The 22,948-nt window shown below is 34.3% G+C and overlaps 1 protein-coding gene across 1 annotated transcript in view; it reads right to left on the reverse strand.

Annotated features, from left to right (window-relative positions):
• Positions 1-4,379: 4,379 nt before the first annotated feature.
• RNF138 (ring finger protein 138) overlaps positions 4,380-22,948 on the reverse strand; it is a 40,921-nt gene continuing 22,352 nt past the window's right edge. The window contains exons 2-7 of the mRNA XM_027960746.2: positions 21,270-21,435; positions 19,343-19,458; positions 13,093-13,149; positions 10,304-10,415; positions 8,484-8,591; positions 4,380-6,637 (exon numbers count right to left, since the gene is read on the reverse strand). Coding sequence (XP_027816547.1) covers positions 6,569-6,637; positions 8,484-8,591; positions 10,304-10,415; positions 13,093-13,149; positions 19,343-19,458; positions 21,270-21,435 — 628 coding nt within the window. The 3' untranslated portion in view covers positions 4,380-6,568. The remainder of the gene's footprint in view (positions 6,638-8,483; positions 8,592-10,303; positions 10,416-13,092; positions 13,150-19,342; positions 19,459-21,269; positions 21,436-22,948) is intronic.

Consider the following 22,948-nt stretch of genomic DNA (forward strand, 5'->3'; position numbering starts at 1 on the left):
GAAGGGAATGGCTACCCACTCCAATATTCTTGCCTGGAAATTCTCAAGCACAGAGGTGCCTAACTGGCTACAGTCCACGGGGTCACAAAGAGTCAGACATGACTGAGCTACTAACACCCAAGTGCCGAGTCTTTCACTAAGATATTAAAAGAGATCTGTAAAGATGCCAGACAATACCACTACTCTCAATGAAACATTTCTTAAGTTATTTTCCACTAAAAATATTAATGTTAATGAGCTTAATATTCTATCTGGAAACAGAAAACTGTTGGTATAAAGCAATACTAAACAAACATTCATGAACTTTTCAAAAAGGTCAGAAAAACAATTTAAAACATTAAAGGTTAGGGATTTCCTTGGCAGTCCAGTGGCTAAGACGTCACCTTTCATGCAGGGGTTATGGGATCCCTGGTCAGGGAGCCTAAGATGCCTCGTGGCCAAAAAACCAAAACATTAAACAGGAGCAATACTGCAACAAATTCAATACAGACTTTAAAAACCACATCAAAAAAACTTACAAAAAAAAGGGGGGATGGGTTCTTAAAGAGACAACTGAATAACCTAGGCAATCATATAAAAGCTATTCAAGTCATCGGCTAATACTACAAATATTGTACTTTGTTCTTCCCAACAGGATGAGAATCAGCAGATTATTCTTCATAAAGATTATTTTTAAAGACATTTTTTATTTAAAATTTCTTTTTCTGGATTATTTGTACTTCTAGGAGACAAAGACAACCCTCAGAATGGGAGAAAATAATAGCAAATGGCAAAACTGACAAAGGATTAATTTCCAAAATATATAAGCAGCTGACACAACTCAATACCAGAAAAACAAACAAGCCAATCAAAAAGTGGGAAAAAGACCTAAACAGACATTTCTCCAAAGACATACAAATGGCTAACGAATACATGAAAAGATGCTCAACATAGCTCACTCAGTTCAGTCACTCAGTCGTGTCCAACTCTTTGCGACCCCATGAATTGCAGCACGCCAGGCCTCCCTGTCCATCACCAACTCCCAGAGTTCATTCAAACTCATGTCCATCGAGTCCGTGATGATGCCATCCAGCCACCTCATCCTCTGTCGTCCCCTATCCTTCTGCCCCCAATCCCTCCCAGCATCAGAGTCTTTTCCAATGAGTCAATTCTTCGCATGAGGTGGCCAAAGTACTGGAGTTTCAACTTTAGAATCATTCCTTCCAACACCCAGGACCAATCTCCTTTAGAATGGACTGGTTGGATCTCCTTGCAGTCCAAGGGACTCTCAAGAGTCTTCTCCAACACCACAGTTCAAAAGCATCAATTCTTCGGCACTCAGCTTTCTTCGCAGTACAACTCTCACATCCATACACGACCACTGCAAAAACCATAGCCTTGACCAGACAGACCTTTGTTGACAAACTAATGTCTCTGCTTTTGAATACGCGGTCTAGGTTGGTCATAACTTTCCTTCCAAGGAGTAAGCGTCTTTTAATTTCATGGCTGCAATCACCATCTGCAGTGATTTTGGAGCCCCCCAAAAATAAATTCTGACACTGTTTCCCCATCTATTTCCCATGAAGTGATGGGACCAGATGCCATGATCTTAGTTTTCTGAATGTTGAGCTTTAAGCCAACTTTTTCACTCGCCTCTTTCACTGTCATCAAGAGGCTCTTTAGTTCCTCTTCACTTTCTGCCATAAGGGTGGTGTCATTTGCATATCTGAAGTTATTGATATTTCTCTTGGCAATCTTGATTCCAGCTTGTGCTTCTTCCAGCCCAGTGTTTCTCATGATGTACTCTGCATATAAGTTAAATAAGCAGGGTGACAATATGCAGCCGTGACATTCTCCTTTTCCTATTTGGAACCAGTCTGTTGTTCCACGTCGAGTTCTGTTTTTTCCTGACCTGCATATAGGTTTCTCAAGAGGCACATCAGGTGGTCTGGTATTCCCATCTCTTTCAGAATTTTCCACAGTTTACTGTGATCCAGAGTCAAAAGCTTTGGCATAGTCAATAAAGCAGAAATCGATGTTTTTCTGGAACTATCTTGCTTTTTCGATGATCCAGCTCATTAGAGAAATGCAAATCAAAACTACAATGAGACACCACCTCACACAGGTCAGAATGGTCATCATCAAAAAGTCTACAAAGAATATGCGCTAGAGAGGATGTAGAGAAAACAGAACTTTCTTGCACTGTTAGAATGTAAACTGATATAGCCACTATGGAAAATGGTATGGAGATTCCTTAAAAAACTAGAAATAAAGCCATCATATGACCCAGCAATGCCACTCCTAGGCATACACCGTGAGGAAACCAAAACTGGAAAAGACACACGTAACCCACTGTTCACTGCAGCACTATTTATAATAGCTAGAATATGGAAGCAACCTAGATGTCCACTGACAGATGCATGGATAAAGAAGCTGTGGTACATACACACAATGGAATATTACTCAGCCATAAAAAGGGACACCTTTGAGTCAGTTCTAATAAGGTGATGAACCTAGAACCTATTATACAGAGTGAAGTAAGTCAGAGAGAGAAATATTGTATTCCAACGCATATATACAGAATTTAGAGCAACGGTACTGAAGAATTTACTTACATGGCAGCAGTGGAGAAACAGAGAATAGACTTGTGGACATGGAGGGAGGCGAAGAGAGGGTGAGATGCATGGAGAGAGTACCATGGAAACTTACATCACCATGTGTAAAATAGATAGCCAACAGGAATTTTCTGTATGGCTAAGGAAACTCAAACGTGGGCTCTGTATCAACCTAAAGGGGTGGGATGGGGAGGGAGATGGGAAGGGAAGTTCAAAAGGGAGGGGATATACATATACCTATGGCTGATTCATACTGAGGTTTGACAGAACAAAATTCTGTAAAGCAATTATCCTTCAATAAAAAAAATAAATTTTTTAAAAATTGTAAAAAACAAAAAAAATCAAGATTTTCCAAACAAAATTGTATAGAAATTGAAAAGACCTGCCAGATGTAAACATAACTGTTAAATTTGTACTGAAAACACAGTAATAGTAAAGACAACAGGCTCTATTTCAAAAACTCTGCATATTAACTCTTAATCTCCACAGTCCGTAAGAGGCTACACAATTTCTTCCAAACCACAGGAAGTGTATCAACTTGCAGAACCATCAAAACCAGGCTATCTAGTCCAAGAACCTAGGCTTGGTTAAGAGCTTTTAGTACCCCATGAAGATACATTTACTCCCTTCTTCTGTATCAACTGCAGCTGCCCTTTTTAAGCTTCTATTGGTAGTGTTACACACTACTGCCAGAAAATAGTCCTGACATATTTATTAAAATCTTGTTCCTAACAAAATGCCCTTGAAAACAGTATGAGAAAGGTCAGGTTCTTACCTGGTTTCAGTGGAAAACCATTTAATTATACTCTTCACCTGTTTTTCCAGTTATTACAAAAGGAAGACCAGCCAGTCTTCAGGTTTTATCTAGACGTGGAACCGCTAGGAGTCAACACACATGAAAAAAGAACCACTTGTAATTCACTTAATTTTCACGCACAAATATTTAAAAGTAGTTTTAGAATCAACTCTTTAGCTTTTCTGTTCTGGAAAAAAGACAAGTTATTGTAGGCAGCTGTAGACTAAAAACTGATGTACAAATTTCAAAATAATATTGAACAAAAGTAGCCAGATAAAGATTATAAAAACAGGGAAAACAATTTGTGATGTTAGTGATGAGTTGGCAATCAAATAAGAGGACTTATGGGATTCTCTGTATCCTCTTTTAATCTTTTGATAAAACTCATCTCTATTCCCCATCTTCTTCAGAACTGCAATAACTAGAAAATTACATTGTAAATTAAGTGGTATCACAGAATGAGCTTTTAATTCATATTTCTATTAGTTTTATACTATATGTATTCACATGTATTCTGGGCCACACCTTTTCTACAAATATCACCACTTCCAGAGAGGGTTTATTCTTTGAGTAGCAGCCCTAAGGGGTTCCTATCAAGTTATGATTCACTGAAGATTGTAATACTTACAAAGCATGTGACAGGTATATGACATTGTGTTTGGCAATACGTTCTTATAACCCTGATACCTTATTTAAGGGTAACTTTTCCATTTAAAAATGTCTGTTAACCAGTTAACTAGCTTTCTGAAAACCCTGCTGTGTGAACACTTGATAAAATAGCTTTATAAGTTGATTAACATTTGAAATAAAGATAAAACAGGTTTGTAAAGTTACTCCCAACATACACCATCAGCATGTGGTAGCTTTCTCCTATCCACGTTTTTAAATGCAAAATAATGGGTTATCTCCTACATGTCTTCCAGGGTGAGTTATGAGAGTTAAATGCTATCATGTTTGCCTCTAGACAAAATTTTAATTAGACACACAAGTAGGAGAAAACCATGTTTAATTGAAAAATTAAGCAATACATCTCAAATAAGACTGCTTAACAACATCAACTTTTGAGGCCTGTTAAGTGGTACTGTGAAATTTAGGTGTAAAGTATCAACAGTTTCCTCTCTATTCCTAAACCACTAATCAAAGGATGGGAGGTTTTCAACAAATATTTCCATACTGAGGAGTTCCCAGGTAACAGAAAGGAAAAGTTGGTATTTTCCTTATGAAAAAACTTTTATGAAAGACACACAAGACAATAAAATGATATTTAACTAATCCACAAACTTCAAAACACAATTTCATCAAGCTGATCTCTACAGTTTTCCTTTAAAGACGTTCTCGAATCTCGGAACAGTTTTACTTGACATACGGGAAGTATTAAATTCTGAAACAAAGTACTAAAGTTATTGCTTTAAACTGGAAAAATCTATGGTCAAAAGTCTTTTTTAAAAAAGAGTTCATTAAACAGCTATTCCTATAATTACACTCATATAACTGCAGAGAAACGTTCAACCACATAGGAAACATCACTCTTCAGGATGACAGAAACAAGGCGTATGTTAAGATGTATGGCTTTTTTGGTGATTGCTATTACTACCCATAAATAAAGTCATTACTGTTTGACTGAAAAAGGTTTTTACAAAACTCTGTTTCAAAATTAACATTTTTATTAAATCAAGTTAAAAAAACATTCACTGTAGAAAAGTCAACAAGGGTTTTAACAAAACCAAAATATACCTTTTTATACAACATATGTATATATTAGCAGCAAACTACTTCTGAGATTTTATGTTCTTTTAGTTATTTATTTTAAAGAAAGCATAAACAATTATATTAGTATGGAATGTCAGCTAATCCACTCTTCAGCTTTATTCTGTGATTTGGGCCTTCTAGTACAAGTTATTTTATGACTTTCATTAATGAATACTAAGAATGAACTCAATTTTGACTAAAATGTAGTGAAACAGAGTGGCTGGTAGGATCCATCTCACTACTATAGTCCCGCATTATCTTTCCGATAACAAATGAGCACCATATAAACATTTAATTGTGTAGGTGTGTAAACTCAATTTTTAAGGTGTCATAGTAGCCAAGTAGACAACTTAGCATTTGACTGTTACTTTAAAAATTTGGTAACATACAAAGTTTTAATCAACTCAGATAAACACATCAACCCCATATTACTAATCCCTTTTAAAAATCTTAATAGAAATTCTGCATATACCCAGACAAATTGCATGCTTATATGTGTACATACACATACAAAAGTGCATGTATATATACATACACATCTTTAGCTTTGAACAAATTTCTAAATTGAGATGAAGTCAAACCTCTCATTTAAATATATAGAGAGAATGTAATATCACCAACTGCAAGTTTCTAATACAAGTTTCATCATAGCTAACCAGCAATTCTGTTACTGAAAATTCTGAAGCCAAAGAGCTGTAATTCAGCTTACTGTACTTTAGGCTTACAAATTAGTCAGCCAAACAAACAAGATTTGACATTACCAACTGTCCACCAAAGAAATCAATTTTTCTCTTGATATTTCCTTCTAACAGCAAAAAGGAAATATCTATACAATGAGCTTTTGCTTTTTAAAGAGTTAAAATTATTAAAGAAATCTCACTAGTCTTCAAAAATACTAAACATTATATAAATACAACTTTCTTATAGTTGAATTCTTCAGCTAGAATCTGTATTTAAAAAAGTTTCCTTTGGATTGTTTCATTTAGCACTTCAAGTCTCCATTTGCAACTCAAATAACTGGCTCAGTTTTGTTAGGTTTATATTAATCACATCATTCAGAATTTGGTACTATGTTACCTGTGTACAATAATGTCAATGGAAGGAACTGCACCAAATTTCAAAAGCAAGGAAAAATTCAAGAATATGTAATGCAAAAAAGGTAAGTACAATAGGGATTCTCTTTTCACCATTAATGAAATATAATCCTTTTAATGTTTATAAAGATAATGTCCGAAGCTTTATCTTTTAACTTATCAAAAGAATTAAGTTTTTACATGGCCCACCTTTATTTTTCAATTAAAAAACTAAAACAATAGACTGAATTACTTTTATTAATATACACATCAAGTTATTGAAATGGTGACTTCATGTAGTTTTCTCCTTAAAGATGGCACTTGCAGGTACAAAGATGCAGAGGTGTCTACAGCCTTCAGATGTTTACTTGAAAAGATTCTTCAACCGCAGTTTGATACTGGGTTTCCTCATCTAGCTGAAGATTCTAAAAATGTAACATTAACATGTCAATAGGAAAAACATATTCAATTACTCAAACTTTGCCCAATACATTACACATCTTGATACACATTACATATACTTGAAACTGTTTATGTTACAACAAACTTAAAAAATAAGAACTAAAATTTTAAAATTCAGTTATAACTATAAATAGCTAATAAACAAAAGAGAGGATCAACAGAGAATGAAATTTCAGAGTTACAATGCCTGATGCTAACCTGAATTAACAGCATCTTAATCATAATATAAAGATTACAACTAAAGTCCATTCAATCTGATTATACTATTACTTCTTAACTTAAAAAAATTCTATTTCCTTTCAATTATGGTCCATGGATGCTTTAAATTAGGCCTCCTCTTTTACAATCTCAAATAATTAAAATTAAATGTTCTTCTGTGGCAAAGTGAAACAATCTGACAATCAGATCAAAAGTGGTTCACAAAATATATTTTTGTTTTTCCAAACATAATTCTCCAGATGCAGTAACCTTTCTTACATTGAGAATTCAGAATAATCTATAATTATACCATAAAAATGCTAAAATTATCAGACTATACCTGAATTCTACATATAGTTGACTATTTTTATACAGTATTGCTAAAAAGTGCAAATTACACAAAATAAAAATATATATCAAGAATGATGTAATTTCAACACTGGAGGGGCAGAGGAAATATAAATTCTGTTCCTGCCAGTCTCAGAATTGCCCATGCCTGTGCTCACCTAAACATGAAAACAAGTATGAACCATGTTTTGTCAGGCTGAATCTTAATAAGACTTTTAATTCACTGAAGATGAATAAAATGCAAATTCATAATTAATAAAATAAAAGTCATCTAATTTTTTTAAAACTATCAAGACACATTTCAGAAGTAAAAATTAAATTCATGCTTTGCTCTATAGATCCGTTTTTATATAACTTCCCTCATGTACTCTGTTCAAGCAGTGAACTAAGGCCAGAATCTGCTATTCAGTCTGGCCTTACCCTGGGTCAAGAAGATCCCCTAGAGAAGGGAGCCACTTCACTATTCTTGCCTGAACAATTCCATGGACAGAGGAGTCTGGTGGGCTACAGTCCATGGGGTTGCAGAGTCGGACACAACTGAGTGACTAACACTCTCACTTTCACTACTTAATAAATAAGCTCTGCATTTTTAAAAAGAATGTCTCTCACATGTAGATATTATGAGTTTAACACGCTACTTACACTACACAAGAAATACATCCTCTAGCTGTCATACCCGGAGAAGGCAATGGCACCCCACTCCAGTACTCTTGCCTGGGAAATCACATGGACTGAGGAGCCTGGTGGGCTGCAGTCCATGGGGTCGCTAAGAGTCGGATACAACTGAGCGAGTTCACTTTCACTTTTCACTTTCATGCATTGGAGAAGGAAATGGCAACCCACTCCGGTGTTCTTGCCTGGAGAATCCCAGGGACAGGGGAGCCTGGTAGACTGCCGTCTATGGGGTCGCACAGAGTCGGACACGACTGAAGCGACTTAGCAGCAGCAGCAGCTGTCATACCAACTTTACTTTTCTAGCAGGTATAATTTTTATTAAATCTAGATAATATTCATATAAATCAGCAGCTTGTTAATCCAGGGGCTTGCTCGTCCTCTATTAATAATCTCTCTAGTATAGGAGGTAGACAATAAATTCACCACTTACACAAACCAAAGTTCACCTGTTATTATCAAATCAATAGAACTTGCTCTATATCAATCCAACATGATACAGTATTTCACCTCAAAACTCATCCAGACTGAAAGGTTAACGTGACTTCAATGTTTAAAAAGTATTTTCTTAATATTGAAAAATTCACTTACCACAAATTCTCCATAATCAAACTGATGTCTTTGATTTAGATGACTAACAAAATTTCTAGTAACCTGGCTAGGATCTCCCCAAGGAAGAGACACACAAATAGGACACGTCTATAAGAAACAGAATATTTCAAATAAAAAATAATGAAAATAACTCAATATTATTATTGAAAGTATTAAAACAACATGTTACCAAAAAATTTTACATGAAGCATTTCTAAGGGCCAAATTTCATACTAGATTATTTCTAGACCAAATTACCTTAGATAAATTATACTAATCTGACACAACACAATAAAAAGAGAGATATTATATATTCTATTACTTAAATCTGATTATTCTACTTTTTAACAAAAACACCACATCCAGCCTTAACCAACTGTAATGACAATTATCGTTAATCAGTATGTAATCTCTGTTCAAGGGGCTCTCAAAGCAAGAACACTGAAGTAGTTTGCCATTCCACCATGGACCACATTTTGCTAGAACTCACCACCATGACCCATCTGTCTTGGGTGGCCCTGCACCGCATAGCTCATAATTTCACTGAGTTACACAAGGCTGTGATCCATCTGATCATTTTGGTTAGCTTTCTGTGATTGTGGTTTAAGAAATGCAAAAAGGCAAAATGGTTATCTAAGGAGGCCTTACAAACAGCTGAGAAAAGAAGAGAAGCAAAAAGCAATGGAGAAAGGGACAAATATACCCAACTGAATCCAGAGTTCCAAGGAACAACAAACAGACTTAAGAAAGCTTTCTTAGGTGAACAATGCAAAGAAACAGAGAAAAACAATAGAATGGGAAAGACTAGAGATTTCTTCAAGAAAATCAGAGATACGAAGGGAACATTTCATACAAAGATGGGCACAATCAAGGACAGAAAAGGCAAGGACCTAATAGAAGCAGAAGAGATTAAGAAGACGTGGCAAGAATACTCAGAACTATACAAAAAAGATCTTAATGATCTGGATAACCATTATGGAATGGTCACTCACCTAAAGTGACCCTATGGAGTGTACCCTGCCAGGCTCCTCTACCCACGGGACTCTCTAGGCAAGAATACTGGAGTAGGCTGCCATTTCCTTCTCCAGGGGAATCTTCCTGACCCAGGGATGAAACCCACTTCTCTAATGTCTCCTGCATTGGTAGGTGGGTTGTTTACCACTACAACCACCATTCTGCAAAGATACAATTTACAAAGCTACCTCTCGGTAATGAGTCCTCAGTTCACCTTTCCTTACTTTGCGCTTTTCCAAGCTCTTCTCTTACTTTACCCTCACAATAAACCTCTGTCTTCTTATAAGTTAGTTACCGGGATTTTTTTTTAATAAGATTTTTTTGTTTTGATGTGGACAATTTTTAGTCTTTACTGAATTTATTACAGTATGCTTCTGCTTTATGTTTTGGTTTCTTGGCCACAAGGTATGTGGGATCTCAGAGATCCTGGACAAGGGATTGAACCCCTACCCCTCGCACTGGAAGGCAAGTCTTAACCACTGGACTGCTACGGAAGTTCCTGAAGGTGAAGGTGAAGTCGCTCAGTCGTGTCTGACTCTTTGCGACCCCATGGACTGGTAACCTACTATGCTTCTCCATCCATGGGACTCTCCAGGCAAGAATACTGGAGTGGATTGCCATTTCCTTCTCCAGAATTTTAAGTATCTCATTTGGCTTCATAGTTATCAACCTTTTGATGACAAAATATACCTTACTGATAATGTCCCATCCAAATTTAAATTAACCACTGTCCCTTGTACACATGAAGGGAAATAAATAGAACAGCATACCTTAAACAGAAGACTGACATAAACACACATACTTACCACAGGAACTATCTGAAATAGGTGATTACTGTTACAATGATCCAGTAAACGCTGTCTGGTAAAATTTGATTCTTGACACAAGGGACACTTAAAGGTAGGATGCCCAGAAGAACTATAAAACAATTTTAAATGAAGCATACTGAATTTGAAATTGTAAGAATGATGCACTCCTATTTTTTGATCAATTACTATTTCTTTCTTTAAAAGTTACAATTATTAAACTAATCAAAGATTCTCTCATTTTTTGAAAACTATGTTTTCAATAAACAATCTACAAAAGATATTCCCAAACAATCTCAGTTTACAGTTCTCTTATTGTCTAGGAAACTTTTTCATGGTGCCTCTAAAATAGGCCTTAACAAAAAGAAAAACAAACCCAGTTGTCCCATTTATTAAGTAGATCTGAACAACTTAATTCAGTCATTAATGCAATCAATATATATCACTGTATATCTCTTGAAAATTTTAAATATTCCACAGTGTCCCAGTATGGAAACACCATATCTAGGAAATTAAAATTTTTAAAAGACTTCCATGAATATGGTATATAACTTTAATTTATCCTAGTTTCTAAGAATATACACACAAAATTCACAGAAAAATGAAAACATCAATTATCAGAATGATCAACATTTCAAAATATTTTGAGGATCATACATCACTGCCTTTTAATCCCTCAATTTCAGCAAGGGACAGTTCAACATTGACAACTTTGCATAAATTATGCATGGAAGAAACCTGACCACAGTGACACAGAAAAGCCAACTACTTCTAATTTAATGTGATCCACAAAGCAACTGATGCCTTTCTAAACTGCTAACTTCCAGCATTAACTGAATTTAAAAATTTTAATTTAAAAATCCATCATTGGAGAAATGTCTGTTTAGTTCTTTGGCCCATTTTTTGAGTGGGTTGTTTATTTTTCTGGAATTGAGCTGCAAGAGTTGCTTGTATATTTTTGAGATTAATTCTTCGTCGGTTTCTTCATTTGCTATTATTTTCTCCCATTCTGAAGGCTGCCTTTTCACCTTGCCTATAGTTTCCTTCACTGTGCAAAAGCTTAAATTAGGTCCCATTTGTTTATTTTTGCTTTTATTTACATTACTCTGGGAGATAGGTCATAGAGGATCCTGCTATGGTTTACGTCAGAGAGTGTTCTGCCTATGTTTTCCCCTAGGAATTTTATGGTTTCTGGTCTTACATTTAAATCTTTAATCCATTTTGAGTTTATTTTTGTGTATGGTATTAGAAAGCATTCTAGTTTCATTCTTTTACAAGTGGTTGACCAGTTTTCCCAGCACCACTTGTTAAAGAGACTTTTTCTCCATTGTATATTCTTGCCTCCTTTGTCAAATATAAGGTGTCCATATGTGTATGGATTTATCTCTAGGCTTTCTATTTTGTTCCACTGATCTATATTTCTGTCTCTGTTCCAATACCATACTGTCTTGATGGCTGTAGCTTTGTAGTATAGCCTGAAGTCAGGCAGGTTGATATCTCCAGTTCCATTCTTCTTTCTTAAGACTGCTTTTGCTACTATTTGAGGTTTTTTGTATTTCCATACAAATTGTGAAATTATTTGTCCTAGTTCTCTGAAAAATACCATTGGCAGCTTGATAGGGACTGCATTGAATCTATAGATTGCTTTGGGTAGTATACTCATTTTCACTATATTGATTCTTCCAATTCATGAACATGGTATATTTCTTCATCTATGTGTATCATCTTTGATTTCTTTCATCAGTGTTTAATAGTTTTCTATACATAGGTCTTTTGTTTCTTTAGGTAGCTTTATTCCTAAGTATTTTATTCTTTTCATTGCAATGGTGAATGGAATTGTTTCCTTAATTTCTCTTTTTGTTTTCTCATTGTTGGTGTATCGGAATGCAAGGGATTTCTGTGTTAATTTTATATCCTGCAACTTTACTATATTCACTGATTAGCTCTAGTAATTTTCTGGTGGAGTCTTTAGGGTTTTCTACGTAGAGGATCACATCATTTGCAAACAGTGAGAGTTTTACTTCTTTTTTTCTGATCTGGATTCCTTTTATTTCTTTTTCTTCTCTGATTGCTGTGGCTAAAACTTCCAAAACTATGTTGAATAGTAGTGGTTAGAGTGGGCATCCTTGTCATGTTCCTGACTTTAGGGGAACTGCTTTTGACGAACGGATAAGAAAGCTGTGGTAAATATACACAATGGAATATTACTCAGCTATTAAAAAGAATGCATTTGAATCAGTTCTAATGAGGTGGATGAAACTGGAGCCTATTATATACAGAGAAGTAAGTCAGAAAGAAAACACCAATACAGTATATTAACGCATATATATGGAACTTAGAAACATGGTAACGATGATCCTATATGCGAGACAGCAAGAGACACAGATGTAAAGATGAGATTTTTGGACTCTGTGGGAGAAGGCAAGGGTGGGATGATTTGAGAGAATAGCATTGAAACATGTATATTATCATATGTGAAACAGATCGCCAGTCTAGGTTTGATGCATGAGACAGGGTGCTGAGGGCTGGTGCACTAGGATGACCCTGAGGGATGGAATGGGGAGGGAGTTGGGAGGGGGGTTCAGGATGGGGGACACATGTATACCCATGGCTGATTCATGTGAATGTATGGCAAAAACCACCACAATGTAAAGTAATTAGCCTCCAATTAAAATAAATTTTTTAAAAAATTAAAATAAAAATAAAAAATAAATCAAAAAAATAAAAAATCCATCAGTACAAAGTGATAAGTATTATTTACTAAAGTAATAGAAATTTCCAAAGCTTACCCTGTATTCTCTTGGTAAGTTTCTATGTTATCAGATGCAGATGTTTCACTCCTGTTACTAAAGAATCATTGGTGGGGGGTGGGGGAGAGAAGAGAAGTTAATACCTCAAGTGATAAAGCACGACACAGATTCATTACCTGCTAATGAAGACAACTAGTCTGAATTTGTTTGAAAAGCCTGAACTTCAAATAGTTCTGAACTATGATATAATTATGGCATTAATTATTTTTAAAATAAATTCTGGTAAGAAGACTGCTTATGATGTCCTTATCATATCCTCTAAAACTTAACTTAGACATAGTTACAATAGTATACAGAATACAGAATTCTGCAGAATTATCTTAAATCCACAACACGACTATTTCTTCAGGTCCTTTAGACTTTCACATTAACAGACTCTCTACCTCTACCTGGACTAGTAAGTTTTTGAATGCTGGGGCAAGATCAAGAATTTGTGAACTTTCTGGCTTGTAACTAGGACATAGCTTAAGGTTGCAGCATCCAAAAAGGAGTAGGTTAAGAAAATATTTGAATGTTCACTATGTTTATATTTTCCAAAAAGGAATTAGGCTTTCTGACATTTAACACAGAGAATAACTTGATGTCCTCACTCGGACCCCATGCCAGTGTCGTGTGTCACTTGCAGTATTAGAGAAAATCCTGAGAAAGGTGGGCATGCTATAGGGATTGTCACCTATGCATTACAGAATTTCATCAATGTAGTCAATTTTATAAAAGCAAGATCTTTCAATAGCAGAAACATTAAAATAAAAATGAGATAGGCAGTGGACCAAAAAACTGTACCACACAAGAGCTTTGCTTACATCCGAGTACCAGAGTTAAAGAGTTATAAAGCTTAGAAAATTGATTATTCACTTTTCTTTTAACAGAATGACAAGCAATACTGTATCATCTACCTAACAGATATTCTCCAATGACAGTCATTTACCTTCTGGGAAAATACTGTTGTTGTGTCTCCACACATATTCTCCACAAGGAAGCTTCCCTGATTTCATACTCAAATAGAAGATTATTAACCACTATTTTGTATCTTTTTGGCAGTTATTAATCTGTTTCTGCAGGTAAAGGTGGAAACTAAAAACTGCTTTTAAAATAAATTTAAACTATGGAGATTATTACATTCATTAAAAGGATGTTAAGACTTTAGCAAAAACAGGATGCCACCTGTTTTTTTAATATCTATACCTGGTAACAGATTTTGAAACTGTTTTCAAGTCTTCCAAATAAATATAATCATTGGGTTTTGAACATACCCTTATAAAACATTTATAAAAACTTCCAAATGGTTTGTAAGAACAACTATAACATCAAAGAAGATAAAAAATTTCAACAAAAGCCCTTCTGAGATTCATCAAACAGGACTGAAAAATACAGGAATCTCAACCTATGACATATTTCTTCCATTTGGATCTATTATTTTCTGTGTTGTAGCTATCTTTTTCAGCCATGATAGTCATCAAGACCAAGTATCAGTAATCTAAAGATTTGGATCTAAATCTTTAAATTATTGTCACTGTATTAAATCAAGATTTTAAGAAATTTTAGAAATCAGTCAGCAAATTGTTTTCAATAAAAACAGTATTAAAACAAAGAATGAAAATATTTTGTACCATTAAATAAAGCAGTTAGTTTTTAACTGGTGGAAAATTGCTTAAATATTTTGGTGTTGGTTTCTGCTGTGCAAACTTCTCTTTAGAGTAACTTTTTCATCTTAAGCATTTGCATGTTTTATAAAATAAAGTATCAATCAGTACTATAAAATACATGTTTAGTCTTAAACACACATATACTGGGAGTATATTCTCAATTTTTTTCACTGGTAAGATACACAATCACAAAATTTCCAATTTAAAGCACTTTAATATCAAAGTTAATGCCCTTTTAAAATGCTTTTCCCCTCTAACTCCTCTTACAGTTTCTCTACTTTCCATTATTATTTAGTTATCATCATCATTCTAGCCCTTCCTGACTATCCTGTATCATGCCTACACTACTACTGGTTGCCTACTCATATATTCTAGAAACGTACGAATGAGCTCAACAGTATTGATGTATGGCAAAACCAATACAATACTGTTAAGTAATTAACCTCCAATTAAGATAAATAAATTTATATTTAAAAATAAATAAATAAAAATGTTTAAAAAAGAACCACATTATCAATTTTTAAAAAACCATTTTATCTGATACAGAAAAACCATTCAATAAAATTCAACCTCCATAAATGGAAACAAAAACAAAAAAACCTCTGATCACCCACAATGCTTTTAAAAATACAAATGCCTAAACTTAAATAGCAGACTATCTGGGAATGGAGCCAGACACATATGCTTTTATAACCACATAAAAGATTCTAATTTGAGTAAGAACTACTCAATGGAGAAATCTTAAAATTCAGGATGACATAATCACAGAACAGATGAAGAGTATTTATGTTTAAAAAACTGTAGTAAACTATACTTAATAATCAAATTTTGGACACATTCCCACTAAATCAAGAATTTTTAAAAGGTACCTGTTATATAATACTGATAGAGATCCTATTTAATGCAATAAATCAAGTATGAAATAAAGTAGTAAGAAACAAAACTGTACTGACAAACTAAATAAGTTTCTATGTAATAAATCCAAAAGAATACATAGGAAAACTATTTTGAACTATTAGAACTAGTCACCAAGGTTTCTAAATACAAAATTACATTAAAATCCTTAATATTACTACTCACTAGTAAAAACCACTTAGATTACAAAATGAGAAAAAAAGCTCTATTTGTACAGCAACAAAAACTAAAGGCTTTCCTAGCAACTAACATTTTCACGGTCACTACTACTAGGAAAAGATGTGTGTGTGTGCATGTGCGCGTATGCCGTGTGCACGTACGCTCAGTTGTGTCTAACTCTTTGCCACCCCTCAAGCCCACCAGGCTCCTCTGTCCATGGGATTCTCCAGGAAAGAACACTCGAATAGGCTGACATTTCCTTCTCCAACACAGGCACTGAACTCATGTCTCTTGAGTCTCCTGCACTGGCAGGCAGGCTCTTTACCATGAGCACCACCTGGGAAGCCAGGAAAGGATACACTAGAACATATTCATGTGTGCTCTAAATGGACTTCTTTTAGCACATTTTTTTTAACGGAGAGACAAACAGATGGGAAACAGTGGGAAAAATAAGTATCATATGATGCCAATTCTCTCCAAATTAATATGATTTCAGTAAATTCAAACAATGCTGCCAATTAAAATCTCTACAGAGATTTTCTGGAAGCTCAAAAGTCTGATCCTAAAATTCATGTGGAATAGCAAAGAGCTAAAAATAAGAGAAACGATTTAATAAGTACAACAAGGAGGAAAACTTTCCCTAACTGATCTGATATTAAAACCTATTGTTAAAGCCACAATAATTAATGTAACATGGTTCTTGAGGAATAAATGAAGCAACACAACAGAACAGAGATGTATAGGACCAAAATGGCATCATAAATCAGTGGGAAAGAATGGACTCCTCAATGAATGGTACTAGGACAAATGGTTATCACCTGGGGAAAACTTTTCCTACCTCACATTATACATCTGAAACAAATGCACAGGATATAAACATCATGAATAAGACTAGGAAGCCCATTCTATTAATACTAGATTTAAAAAAAGACAAGTAAACAGGATAGACTTCAGAGTAAGTAACACTTGGTCTAAGTTTTCTAAGAGAAGAAAAAGTCCACTAGCTGGCAAAGAGTATGGGTTAGAATGGTGGCGAAAGAGTGGAGGTGATGCAATGACAATGATTATGATGATGATGATAATTAAAAACTAACATTTAGGGAATTCCCTGGAGGTCTAGTGGTTAGGGGGCTTCCCTTGTGGCTCAGTTGGTAAAGAATCTGTCTGCAATGTGGGAAACCTGGATTCGATTCCTGGGTTCGGAAGATCCCCTGGAGAAGGGAAAGGATACCCACTCCAGTCTTCTAACCTGGAGAATGCCATGGACTAAGTCCATGGGGTCGCAAAGAGTCAGACACAACTGAGCAACTTTTAAAACTAGTGGTTAGGACTCTGGGACTTTCACTGCTGAGACTGCAGGTTCAATCCCTGGTCAAGGAACTAAGATTCCACAAGCTGCATGGTGTGACCAAAACAGAAAACAAGAAAGAAAAAAAAAGCTTAACATTCATTGTTTTACTTGTATTAACCTATTTATTGACTCCCAATCCAATTAGGTGTTTAATAGTATCATCATTACCCCTTTCTTTCAAACAAATGAGAAAACTGAGGTATACTTTCTTGCCAAACTCATACAATTAGTAAAGGAAAGAGCCTGGTACCCAGGCAGTCTGGTTCCAAGCCTTCATATTTAACAACTAAGTCATTCTGTTTCTCAAGAATGGAAAGGATATGGTGGGAATAATTCAACATAGCTAAGGCACATGATGCAATAATGAGTGACCAAGAAAGCCAAAGGCTAAAAAAGGTGAGTGCAGATAAGAAAGGGCTTTAGAATAAGGGATTTTGTCTTATTAAGCTAGTTGCTGAATTAGATCATTGAACTCCTTGAGAATTTTGATATTTTCTCTCCAGAAAAATGTACATAGTACATACACACAAAATGGCAGTTTAGGTAGTTCACAGAGCTGTTACTGGCCCATGGAATTCAGGATGAGAAACACTGCAATGGGGGCATGGGAAGTCATTAACAAGGTACAGAGGGAAGCTACAAAGAGAAAAAGGTCAGAGCCACACTTTTGAAATACACTTTGACAACAGCAGGCAGAACAGACTAATGGAGGACCACCAACTAAAAGAATACTCAACAGGTCAAGTGAGAGATGATGGAGACTTGATGGGAAAGTGACAATAGGGTAGAAGGAGAATACAGATAAGGAATACTGCAATCACCTAAAACCGGCTGGATCTGGGGAATAAGAGGGAAGAAGGCAAGTCTCATGAGAAGAAAACTGAGTTATTTAACAAGTCAAGACTGCCCAAATCATATACTAGGAACTTTGCTAAGAGACAGAGACATGATTATTGAACAAGACAAAGATAATCCCTGCACTTAAGAATAATCTACTGAGTTAATAAAAAATTGTTGAGTAATTCCAATACAGCAGAAATATAACTTAAAAAAAAAAATCAGAAGCAATGAACCTAAGGGGAGAAAAAGAAAAAAAAAAAATCACAAAATAGGAGTGACCAATTTCATCCAATGACACTGAGCCAAGTAAAACGAGACTAGTAACCTAAAAAACAAGTAATCAAAAAATTATTTAAAACCTTTACCAGAACAGTTTTAACTAAGGAGTTGAGAAGAAGCTTTATTACAGTATGAGTGCTTACGAGTGGTTAAATTACTGAAAATTAGCAACATGTAAAATGAAATGCTACTAAAATAAAATCTTAAAGACTTTGCTTAACATATCGTCTCCTGGGAGCCTTTTTATAAAACTGCCAATACTGCCTTTCTTTACACAATTGTGTGTGCTTGCTGTTGATTTTTTAAAAAATCAAACACCTCATTATTTGGAGATAATTGCATAGGTGATAATACTAAAAAGAAAACAAAAGAATGAATAACCCAAAAAAGAGGATAGTGGTTATCTCTGGGAGTATGGGGTTCAAATGGAGGATGGGCATACAAGGAGACTCTAAGGGGCTGGAAAATGCTATATAACTTTTGATTTCAGTTAGTGAATAACCAGGGATTTGCTTTGCGACTAACTTTTAAACCACATATGTGCATTCTGGCCATTCTTATGCATACAATACATTTCATAAAAATGTTTAATATACATAAACCTGATACAATAAGATACATATCAAACCAAAACCTAGCTTTAAAAGATTTGAGACTAACATAGAACTAATAATAGTACCAAGTCTCACTTTTACATGACATTTTTTATCAAAATAAAGATCTCAAACTAATAAAAAGATTCTAGCTTACAAAGACATTACTAAAAAGGGATTTCCTCTAGTTTTCAAGTAATTTCAGCTGCAAAAGAAAATACCTTCAATTCACAAATCTATTTTTCACTCAGACATGGAAATTTTCTTAAAATAATTTTTATTTAAGCTTAAGTTGAGCACAAAGTCAATTTCCCAGATTCAATTTAACATGTGTCAAACTTAAGACACGCAATTTAAAAACATAAACACACATAAATAAAACAAACAATACCTTATACAGCCTCCCCCAAATTTCCATTTTAACTATAAAAATAAATATTGCTTACCTGTTTCCTACTGAATCTTGAGAGATCTGAAAGTTTGGAATGATAGAAGAAACACCATATTCATCTTGATACTTCTTACAAGATTTGTAATGATGTCTCATGCGATAGAATTTAATCTGTAAATTATTGATTAAAAAAGCAATGTGACTTTCAAAAGAACAAACATTATATGATTCCATTCATATAAGGCAGAAGAGAATTCAGAGAGATAATGCAGAACATAGGTTACTAGATGGGATGGGGAAGATGGCGGGGCAGGGGAACAGCAAGTTACAAGTTAACAGGTACAGATTTTCTGTTTGGGATGATGAAAAAATTCTGGAAATAGATAATGGTGACTGTTACACAATGCAGTGAATGTACTTAATACCACTGCATTGTACACTTAAAAATGGTGTGTTTTCTACCTTACCATTCATAATAGTGCACTAACTGTTCACTTGATGCCTCATTAAATTGTGCATATATGTGTGTACATATATATAATACATATATCATATACATGTTTTCTTAGCAAATGGAAATATATGTAGATATTTATCATATAAAAAATAAGGTTTACCATGATCTTTCACTTATTTAAAAAAAAAACTAAGAAAAGGCTATTTTACATTATGCATTTTCACCATATTAAAAAATAAATTTAAAAATCTTTAATGTATTGTGACTTTTAGTTTAAAAGGGAACTCATTAAGATTTGAGACACTGCCAACAAGAGGAGAAAAATAAGACAAAAACAGGTAAGTAGATAATCATGTCAATGTATGGCAAAACCAATACAGTATTGTAAAGAAAAATAAAGTAAAAATAAAATTTAAAAAAAAATCCATTTAAACAAGAGACTTTTTTAAGTAAATTAATTCTAAAAATAAGAAGTTTCTGTCCATTAGATGCAGAGAAAATGGAGATGAGTCCAACAGTCCATAAACTCACCCTATAAATTAATAAACAATTTTATATTTGAAAAAAATACTATTAATAGACACAAAATAATATTAAAAGTATTAAGAAGTTACCTCATGGCACCAGGCTTATTTTTCTTTCTTTAACTACTGTAACCTGGCAGAGTTAGAAAATGCTTTAAAAAACTAAGTTCCCAAATTAACACTTGAAACATTTTTCAGTTTCTCTCTAAGGAGTAGAGCCAGAAATCTCAAGTATATTTTCCAACTTCACTTCATTGCCTTGTCAATTAACACCTCCCTCAAAGAGATGGAAAATCAGGTATGTCTTGTGTGAATGCATAAAACAGCAATCGGTTTTGCTCAATGACTTTATTTGCTGTTTGAGAAAGTGGCTGTGATAAATCTATAAATAAGCCAATATACTCAAAGCCTAATTACCTCTACCATTTCACTCCCTCTCCAAATGACAAAATAAAATCCAGATTGTAGAATTAATGCTGCTTATTTGCCAATACCTGATTTTTCCCATCTGTTCCTTAAAAAAGTAAGGAGTTTTCTGCCAAATACTTAGTGATTTTTTTAGATAAACACATATATATCCAAGTAGAGTGGGCAGTTAGAGTTTCCCTTGACTACATAATCCATTTGGCCCATTTCTACAGGCAAAATGACAATAATAATGCTACCAGAAAAACTACTTAAGAACTGAAAGTGTACCAGAAATGGGGTTTAAGGGAGTTAAATGCCAGTTTGTTCATTCAGTTTAGTAGGTAAATCAAGAGTGATTATTTTGAAAAAATGCCACGCTAAAAGTTATGGCAAATTCAAGGACGTATCTTCTGGTCTCTGTTCTCAGTAAGTTTATTATCTAGTAAGATCTATAGCCATAGCTTTTCTGGCCTTTTTTACCCTATTCTCAGCCTAAATAATTTCTCTTCAAAACAGTACACACCAAGATAATTCAATCAGAAATTTCAGAACAGAAGTTTGACTTTCAGAGAACTATATCACATTTACTCTACCTGTTTTGCACAGCATCTGCAGCTACCAGAAAATTTCCTCATGATATTTTCAAGGTCTAAGGCCCGTTCAGGACATGCTCTCTCTCTTCTAGTCACATTTCCACGACAGAGGGGACAATGTATTCCACTTTCTCTCATTGCAGTCAGGAAACACTTTCTACAGAAACTAAACCAAACATATGTGACACATTACTACAGGAAAAAGTACTCTTTTCATTTTAATGATTAAACATAGCAGTTATGAATACGTAATAATGCTAGGGTATTTGTATGTCAATAAACCTAGAATTTTTAAACTATATATTAATTTCTCAGTATAAAACTAGTGTCTGGACTAGATGGGAATATAAAAGAAGCTACACATAAGTCTCTTAATTTTTAACATACTACAGGAAAAATAGATATTATATAACATTATCAGAGAAAGCATGGTACAAAAGAGTGACTGAATCTTATCCTGCGTTGCTTAGCAGCTGTGTGATTTTTAGGCAGGCGACACACTCCCCTAACAAAATGAGAGAAATGGACCACACACGAGCTTTTGTCTCAAACTGATATACTTCAAGATGTTGTTCTACATGATATGAATATGTCTCCTACAGAAACCTATTTCAGAAACTGAAGTATTCAAAGCAATTAAGGTTTCTCTGCTACAGAAACCTAATGATGCCCAAACTTCTGTGGTCAAGATATATGAAAATTCCCACAATATGCAATGGTACATAATTTGAGAAATACTTGAGAATCCATCTAGTTCTAAATATATATAACCAACATTCTAATTGCAACCAAATTCACCAAAATCTTCTCCCCTGACCTAAACAAATACCAAAGTTGAATCTCTTGCTTTTAGAAAAAACAGATAAAAATCACAGCTTTCTCTATCTGGGATCCAGAATCATTTAATCCAAACCCCTATAAATACAAATACAAATCTTTCACATCTATACTATCAAAAGTGGAGAGGTAAAAGTATGATAACATATCACTCTGAGTTTCTCAACTATGCGGCACTGAACAAGTGACTCTTCTTTAAAATCAGTTTCCTCACACATACAATAATGTTTCTATACATACTTGACAGGCTTGTTCAGAGGATTAAGACAGGTCATGTAGTCTTACTACATGTATAAAAACATTTACTACAGTACTTTTGACAGTCAGGAAAGTGCTCAATAAATATAAGGTAACATCACAAAGGTAGCACAGAAGAGATCACAATACATTAAAACATTAAAAATACTCATCATAACCAAGAGTCAAAGAAATGCAAAACAAACTAGATGGGAGATTTTTTTTTTTCAGTTGTCAAAACATTAGTTTTTAAAAATAATAATAATAGACATAAAGGAGAGAAAAATTTATAAGTGCTCTGTATTTCTAAACTGCAACTTGCCAATAAATAACAAAATCCTTACTGAAGATGTTCCAAAACTCTGAATGCCATTTTCAGCTTTATTAACTACAGTTACAAAACCCATCATCTTTAAATTTAATTGTTTAAATTAAAAATTGAAATTTTGTTTACATTTTTTTGGTAAATTTTTAGTACAACATATTTTAATTCTTTATTTCAATGTTTGCATTCTTTAATCAGAGAGACTGTTAAAAAGAAAAAAGGAGAGGAAGAGTCAAACAAAAAAAATCCCATAAGACTAACTGGAACAATAGTCTAGATC

The sequence above is a fragment of the Ovis aries genome, chromosome 23 (assembly GCF_016772045.2).
Source record: "Ovis aries strain OAR_USU_Benz2616 breed Rambouillet chromosome 23, ARS-UI_Ramb_v3.0, whole genome shotgun sequence".
Lineage (NCBI taxonomy): Eukaryota > Metazoa > Chordata > Mammalia > Artiodactyla > Bovidae > Ovis > Ovis aries.